Source organism: Diachasma alloeum, unplaced genomic scaffold (genome assembly GCF_001412515.2).
Source record: "Diachasma alloeum isolate Michigan unplaced genomic scaffold, Dall2.0 Dall_scaffold_00199, whole genome shotgun sequence".
NCBI classification, from domain to species: domain Eukaryota; kingdom Metazoa; phylum Arthropoda; class Insecta; order Hymenoptera; family Braconidae; genus Diachasma; species Diachasma alloeum.
This window is the reverse complement of record NW_021680364.1, coordinates 2,148,576-2,157,448: the sequence shown is the minus strand read 5'-3', so window position 1 is coordinate 2,157,448 and position 8,873 is coordinate 2,148,576. Positions and strand designations below refer to the sequence as shown.

The 8,873-nt window shown below is 39.5% G+C and overlaps 1 protein-coding gene across 9 annotated transcripts in view; it reads right to left on the bottom strand.

The window, feature by feature from the left end:
• LOC107035612 (nuclear receptor coactivator 2) overlaps nt 1-8,873 on the bottom strand; it is a 40,762-nt gene that overhangs the window by 16,763 nt on the left and 15,126 nt on the right. For 7 of the 9 annotated variants that reach the window (XM_015253098.1, XM_015253101.1, XM_015253102.1 and 4 more), the window contains exons 3-4: nt 4,410-4,517; nt 802-940 (exon numbers count right to left, since the gene is read on the bottom strand). In XM_015253098.1, the coding sequence (XP_015108584.1) occupies nt 802-940; nt 4,410-4,517 (247 nt within the window). Of the gene's footprint in view, nt 1-801; nt 941-4,409; nt 4,518-8,873 lie in introns of those variants that run through there. The other 2 variants (XM_015253100.1, XM_015253105.1) reach the window with 2 other exon arrangements.

Genomic DNA, 8,873 nt, shown 5'->3' with positions numbered 1-8,873 from the left:
CCCCCCCAATCGTCAAGATAAATGAAAAAGTTTGAATCAAATGAAATTCCGTCAATTAATCACCGATAAAATATTTACCGGCAGAGTTAGTTTTTTATGACCACGAAAAAGAAAAACGTCCTTGACGTTTATATTTCCCGGCGCCGATAGATCGCGTCGTAATCTCAATGTGAGTTAACGCGTGGCCTCGAGAAGTCGGTGACTCCCACAGAGAGTCCGACAAACGTCGGGGGCTCGAGGGCGATGTTGCCGCATCTCAGCTCCGAAACACACCACATACAAGAAATATTATTACCATCGTTGTAAAAAATAAAAAATAAAAATAAAATAAAATAAATCTACGACGAAACCCCTAACGAAAACCTCAAAGTTCTCTCCGCATCACTCAGTCTCGTAATCAAGTATTTTTTCACTCCGCCGAGTGAATTAATTTGATCGAGTGTTGAATCTCCCATCCCGTCCAGCGATCATTATTATAAAAATTAAAAACTAGTGTTTACGATGGACTAAAGTGGTGGATGATTTCTGGAGGCATCGCGAGTCCCCCCAAACGCGTTACTACATCATCGACAAAGTTGTTGTCAACGTTGGCATTTTCTTTTTATTTCAGTTCAATTCTCTTTTAACGACCTTGCAGTTTATTCTCAGCCACCCGGTTGGTGATTGAACTTTATACTTCGCTCACACTTTCCTCCATTGTATCGTGCAATTTAAAGTACTAAACTACGTGCAATCAATCGATTATTCGGTGATTGATGATAAAAGTTATTAAAAAAAAAATGAATAATCGCATTTCCTCACCTGATCAACGGTTCTCTGGAGAATTTGACATTTGTCGGTCTTGCCAGAGCTCATGTCCGTGGCGGAAATCAACTCGGCAAGCTCGTCGATATACAGGTTCTCCTGGGTGCGTCGTCTCTTTTCGTTAAGGCACTTGTTACTGAAATTAAAAACGTCCCAATTATTTTACTACCCAACTCTTCATTTCGAATATCTAAAACATTCTCTAATAGTTCAAATTAAGAGTGAAATTAAAGAACTCAAATTTACAGGAATAAAATCATTGCAAGAGTTCTTGAAACCTGATGTTTCAACTACAGTTGTAGACAAAGGTTTGAACGGAACTGAGAATTTTACAAACTATTTGGATAGCCTCAAGGATATTTTAAGGTTCTGTCGATGTAAATCAATTTCAAAGAGAGATATTTCATCCCTATCTATGGATGATCTATCCTTTCTTGGTGCAAATCACCCTTGGAACGAGTTTATTTCGTCCCCTAGGAACTTATTTCTGAAAATATTGTGTAAAGGTTTTATGAATTATTCAATTTCAAGATTTCCATTAAGACTAAAATCACAGCTAGAGGTCCTGAAAGCTGATAGCTCAACTACAAATGTGGCCAACAATGTCAACGAAGTTAAGGAAAATCTATAGTATCTGGACAACCTCAGGGATGTTTTCACCTTTCGTCGTTATAAATCACCTCCAGAGTGAGATATATCATCCCTGAAAGGGAGTCCATACTGTTTGGCCTCAAGAATATTTTAACGTTCTGTCGATATAGATCACTTTTAAAAAGATATATTTCACCCCTATCTATGGACAATCTATCCTTTCTTGCTGCAAATCGCCCTCAGGGCGAGTTTATTTCGTCCCCTAGCAGCGGATTTTCAAACTATTTCCTGACGTTTCAATGAGGAATTCAATTAACAGATTCACATTACTAAGAGTAAAATCATTGCAAGAGGCCCTGAAACCTGATGGCCAATTATAAATACAGACAAAAATTTCAACGGAATTAAAAAAAAAAATCTAAAGTACCTGGACAAACTTAACGATGTTTTCACGTTTCGTCGATACAAATCACCTCTAAAACGAGATATTTCATCCCGATCTATGGATGACCTATCCTTTCTTGCTGCATATCGCCCTTAGAACGAGTTTATTTCGTCCCTTAGCAGCGGATTTCTGAAAATATTCCCTAACGGTTCAATGATGATTTTAATTTTAAGATTCACATTATTAAAAATAAAATCATTGCAAGAGGCCCTGAAACCTGATGTTTAAACTGTAAATATGGATAAAAATGTCAACGGAATTGAGGAAAAACCAAAGTATCTGGACAACCTCAAGGATGTTTTCACGTTTCGTCGGTATAAATGACCTTTAAAACGAGATATTTCATCCCTGAGAGAAAAGTCCAAATTATTTGGCCTCACGAATATTTGAACCGTCTGTCGATATACATCACTCTTAAAAATATATATTTCACCCCTATCTATGGATGATCTATCCTTCCTTGCTGCAAGTCGCCCTTGGAACGAGTTTGATAAATATTCCCTAACGGTTCAATGACGATTCAGTTTAAAAATTTACATTATTAAGATTAAAATCATTGCAAGAGGTCCCGAAACCTGACGAGTTGAGGAAAATCTTAAGTGTCTGGACCACCTCAAGGATATTTTCACGTTTCGTCGTTACAAATCACCTCTAAAATGAGACATTTCATCACTGAAAGAAAAATCCAGATTATTTGACCTAGAATATTTCAACGTTCTGTCCATATACATCAGTTTTAAAAAGAGATATTTCCCTTTTTGGTACAAATCGCCCTTAGAACGAGTTCATTTAATCCCCTAGCGGCGGATTTCTAAAATATTCCCCAACGGCTCAATGAAAAATTCAGAGATTCACATTATTAAGGATAAAATCATTTCAAGATATCCAGAAACCTGATCTTCAATTATAAATACAGACAAAAATTTCAACGGAATAAAAAAAATCCAAAGTACCTGAACAACCTTAATGATGTTTTCACGTATCGTCGATACAAATCGCCTCTAAAACGAGATAATTCATCCTGATCTATGGATGATCTAGCCTTTCTTGCTGCGTATCGCCCTTAGAACGACTTTATTTCGTTCCTTAGCAGCGGATTTCTGAAAATATTCCCTGATGGTTCAATGATAATTTCAATTTTGTTTTACATTATTAAGAATAAAATCACTGCAAGAGGCCCTAAAACCTGATGTTCAACTATAAATGTGAAAAAATTTCAACGGACAACCTGAAGGATGTTTTCACGTTTTGTCATTATAAATCACATTTAAAACGAGATATTTCATCCCTGAAAGAAAAGTCCAAACTGTTGGGCCTCAAGAATATTTCAACGTTCTGTCGATATACATCACTTTAAAAAAATATATTTCACCCCTATCTATGGACGATCTATCCTCTCTTGCTGCAAATCGCCCTTAGAACGAGTTTGTTTCGTCCCCTAGCAGTGGATTTTTAAAACATTCCCGAACGGCTCATTGATGAATTCAATTTTAAGATTCACATTATTAAGATTAAAATCATTGCAAGAGGTCCCGAAACCTGATGAGTTAAGGAATATCTAAAGTATCTGGACCACCTCAATGATGTGTTGACGTTTCGTCATTATAAATCACTTCTAAAATGAGATTTTTGGCCCCTGAAAGGAAAGTCCAAACTATTTGGCCTCAAGAATATTTTAACATTCTGTCAATATACATCACTTTTAAACAGAGCGGATTTCTAAAATATTCCCCAACGGTTCAATGAAAAATTCAATTCAGAGATTCATATTATTGAGAATAAAGTCATTTCAAGAGATCCAGAAACCTGATTCTTCAATTATAAATACAGGCAAAAATTTCAACGGAATAAAAAAAAATCCAAAGTACCTGGACAACCTTAACGATGTTTTCACTTTCGTCGATACAAATCACTCTTGCTGCAAATGCACCCTTACAATGAGTTTATTTCGTTCCCTAGAAGCTGATTTCTGAAAATATTCCCTAACGGTTCAATGAAGAATTTAATTTTGAAATTCACATTATTGAGAATAAAATCATCCAAAATCCCAAGTATCTGGACGATCTCAAGGATGTTTTCACGTTTCGTCGTTGTAAGTCACTTTTAAAAAGATCCATTTCACCCCTATCTGTGGATAATCTATCCTTCCAACGGATTTCTCAAATATTCCCCCACTTTTCAGTGAAGAATCCGATTTTCCGATTCACATTATTAGTAATAAAATCATAGCAAGATGTCCTGAAACCTAATGTTCAACCGTAAATAAAAAAAATTCACGGAATTCAGAGAAATCCAAAGTATTTGGGCAACCTCAACGTTATTTTAGCGTTCTGTCGCTAAAAATCACTTTCAGAAAGAGATCTTTCACCGCAATCTCTTCTTCTCCTGCTCGATATGGTTAAATCCTCTAACCATCGTAGCGACGAGCACCCCAACCTCACCCCTACGTGCGGGTGATCTATCCATTCTGGGACAATAGTCAAATATCCTTCGAACGAGGCCAATTTTTCCTCATCGTTTTTCCTCGTTTATGTCGTCTCACTAATTTCCTATCCCCCTCATTACTTACATTTGTGACTGAGGTAGGGCATCTGATTTCTTTCTCTTCTTCGTGATGCCACCAGTGATCGCGTTCATTTTAACCCACAATGGGTCTTGCAACTCCCCAGGGCCAGGCCTGAAAGAGAAAAAGAAGTGGAAATTATCGGAATAAATGTGAACTATAATGATTTTCCCGTAATTTCATCTCTTCCTTTTTCCCTCTTTCTCAGCCAGCCGTCATTTCAGTCCAGGTGATTTTAGCTCGTTTGGGTAAATTGAATTGCATGACTCCAAGAGGGGCAATCTTGCACGTGTCCTTCGGTTTCTTTTACAAAAAAACGAAAATGAAATCGTCCTAGATAATTTGGGTTGGTAACGAAGCTGATGTGTACGCGTCATTGAACTGTAACGCGCAGTGAATTTTTTCTCCCCCTCATTCTTTTTCATTTTATTCGGACAATTCACTTGATTTGTGGAGGTAATGGTGGACTATAATTGAAGGCCATCTGATGAAGGAAGACTATCATTCAGATTCAATGAGTTCGGCTCAACTCAACTCCATTATTTATTATTTAACAGTTGAACATTCCAAGGAAGTGATGCATTGATTTGCATGCGAGAGGAGGAATGATCGAGCGAACTCGTGGATGAGTGAGGAAGCAATTCCGTGTCAAGGTGCATTTTCTCATTCAATTACTTATTGATAAGAGAACATTGTGTTATTCATGAAAAAAAAAAAAGAATTACTTTCATGAGTTGCTGGGTGATGTGATGAATGAGAGACACTGGGAGCGAGGCTCAACCCAACGCAATGAGATTACATGCTGTACGTCATGTGAATCGAACAGACGTGCACGAATTCCCAGCGTCGTTCGGGAAAAATAAAGCACTGAATTTTTTATTACTTCTGGGGCATCAATCAGGTGTACGGCTTATCAGTTGAACTGATGAATTTGTCGTTCGATAATACGAAAAAATGATGATGAATTATTGAACACTGATGAATTAATCGGAAATGAACAAATTTAACTCCCAATCCATTTCTCCACCAATGAACAGTCTAGAGTTGACGTTTAACAGCTTCACACCTGCAATAAACAAATTCATAAACCAAAGTGAACACTAAAAAATAGCAAAAACGAGATGAAAATACCGAAAATAAAGGCGATAAAGAGTGACGTTCCAGTTTAAACGTGTTTCGCACGAATTGGAGATTGGGACGTGGCTCTATTTTTATTTTTTACGTCCGCCTACTTGAGGAATGAATGGTTGAAATAAAACACCTTGCATCCTGGAGCAAGGTGTTCTCCGATGAGTTTCCCCGTTAAACCTTGCCCCTCCACCCCCCCAAATTCCGTACTCATCAAGGTGTCTACCAATGGTATCAATCCCCTAATGAGATTCTCAATAAATCACGAGGGAAAAAAAATGAATGGAAAATCTTCAGAAAGGAGACGTCATTATCCCTTTCAACTCCGCCAACAATGTGAAGATCCCACTGACGGTGGAAGGGGCACAAGATGGAGGATCACTAGAGGGAGAGTGAGTCAATGATAAAAGTGAAACGTTTGACTCGTTGCCATTGCAAAAAAAATTGAGAGGGGGAAATGAAAAAAGTGTGCGGCCCCAGGTTTGCTGCCTCTTGTGGCTCACGCTGGTCGCCAAGTATTGGTCGGGTTCGAGTTTACGCTTGGATAGAAGGCAGAAGCCAGCTACGAGACTCGTATGCGGGACCTGTACCCGCTGTTGCAATATAGGTCAGTGGGCCAGGGCGATCGTGGCAACGCGGACTTGCGCGCCAACCAACGGCAAATACACTACGTACCCAACGCCCGCGTCCACATGCCCATACGAATCGCCGGAATCGTCGAGTTCCTCGCTTTTGACATTTCCAAATATTACGATGTTACGTGTCCACAGTTGCAGGGTTAATGATAGTTGTGGACTCAGGTGGAGCGTCATCAGTCATTCCCAACCTAGACCCCAATCACTGAATCATTCTCACTGACGCGTGACATTGATCTAATGTTTTGTAATACCTTTTGTGGCGCTCCAACGCTTCTGGATGCTTGAGGGAATTATGTAGTGGAGTCTTGCGCTGGATGCAACGATTTTGGAGATTCAGGTCCACTTTCGAGGGGAAAAATAGCTTCAAAATGAAAAAATTGGTGGGCGAATGGTGAGGTATTAACAAGTAGAAACGGCGGTCCAGTTCGTCTCATGTTTTATGAACTTTTGGGGTTCTCCAGCACTTCTGGATGTTCGAGGCACTTGTGCATTGAGACTCTTCAGTATCAGGTCTCATTTTGAGGTATTAGCTAGTAGAAATGGTCCAGCTCGGAGTAACTCTGCTTGGTGGAGCGGATTTGCAGCTGTCATGTGGCACGGTTAGCGCTGCGTAATGGGTCGATCGATGCAGGACCTAGTGTTTTATAAAAACTTTGATGGTTCGAGGCACTTGTGCATCAAGACTCTTTAGACTCGAACCTTTCTGGTCTAGATTCGGCAGAGAATCAAGTCTCATTTGCAAACCTGAAAAAAAATCCTTCAAAACGAAAAACAATCGTGCAATTTCACTCTGCAAATGGCGAGTCATTGACTAGTGAAAAAGGTCCACTTAGGGATAACTTGAAGTTTTCAATCTTCAGTATCTCCCGATACGATGGATCCAGTTTAATTCAGGTCTCGTTATCGAGCCTGAAAAAATCCCTTTAGAATGAAAAAAATCGTGCAATTTCACTCTGGAAATGTGAAGTTGCGGTGGAGTAGATTTGCAGCTCGGGTGTAATGTTTAATAAAACATAAATTTGATCTTATGTTTTATAAAAATTTTTATAGTAATCCAACGCTTCTGAATGTTCTTGGAAATCATGCATTACGATTCTTAAACTCAAATCTCTCACATCCTCAATATGAATTTTACGAATTGTCTCATTTTCAAACCTAAAAAAATTCCTCGAAAACGCAAAATAATCGTTGAATTTCCCTCTCAAAATCTCGACAGATTAACAAATAAAAACGGTCCATTTCAGAATAACTCTTCAGTGAAGTGGATTTGCAGCTCCAATGCAACTCATTTAGGGCCTCGTAATGGGTCAATCAATGCGGAATATGTTTAATAAAACATAAATTTGGTCTTATGTTTTATAAATTTTTTTATAGTAATTCAACACTTCTGAATGTCCTTGGAAATCATGCATTACGATTCTTAAACTCAAATCTCTCACATCCTCAATATGAATTTTACGAATTGTCTCATTTTCAAACCTAAAAAAATCCCTCGAAAACGCAAAACAATCGTTGAATTTCCCTCTCAAAATCTCGACAGATTAACAAGTAAAAACGGTCCATTTCAGAATAACTCCGTTCCGTGCAGTGGATTTTCGGCTCTCACATGGCACGTATAGGGCCACATAATGGGTCGATCGATGCGGGATCTATTATTATGCAAAGATATACAAGGGCGAGCGAGGGAGGCACCCAGCACTGTAAATTAACGTCTATTTTCAAGAGGTAGAAAACCCGATCATTACGAAATCCTCTGATAACATTTTCTCCTCCAAGAGCCAGTGGCCCGGAGAGGGGACACGGGTCGATTGGTTGATACGATTTGGATGAACTTGATCCCACTCATCCGCTCATCCCCGCGCAATATCGAATTTAAAAATTCCCGAGTTCTCAACGCGCAGAGTGAATTTTATTGTTATTGTTGAGGGGTTACTCGTCGATCGGTGAATTCATATCGTATCAATGCGGAACGATGACGACAAACATGCGACAGACGTAATAATGTACGAAGAGGTGATGAGAACGGAGGGGGGAAGGGGTGAAATTGAACGACGTTGCCATGTCGACAGTATCTCTCGCTCTTTTCCGCTCACCTCCACTCGCAATTTGATATAATACATTTATATTGTTGGATCATATGTATATGGGAAGAGCTCTTGCGCTTCGACACAGTCTGACGTAACGTCTTTTGCGTCACTGTAGCCGAGCCAGCTGGTTGTGCCGGATGAAAGGGCCAACCCTTCGCTCAATAATTCGACCACCAGGCTCTTGCATAACTGATTAAACTCGCCATTTCCTCCATTTCTTCCGAATCATCAATGAATGAAAGTCATTCTTTCGCTTTTTATCTCGCGATTTTTTTGGCTTCTCGTCTCGATGGCGAGGGAGGGGGTGGGGGAGGAGGAGGAAGAGGAGGAGGAAGAGGGAGAAGAGAAGATTTTGAAATCAAACTGCCGAAAAACGATAGCTTCCCACCACAATGTCAGTAATTACGGGAGCCCGCGAGGTTTACGGCCAACTCCGAAGGCAATCGCTTATATATTTCTTTCGGTTCCGACGGTGAGTTGGAGGTAAAAGGGACAGTGGCGACCTTGAAAAATCTAGGCTCACTCAGACGGTTCTCATTCATCCTCTTTTGCTGCTTCCTAGCCACCTTTCATTCGCCTATTGTTCTAGGTTTACAATATAATAGACGATTTCGTTG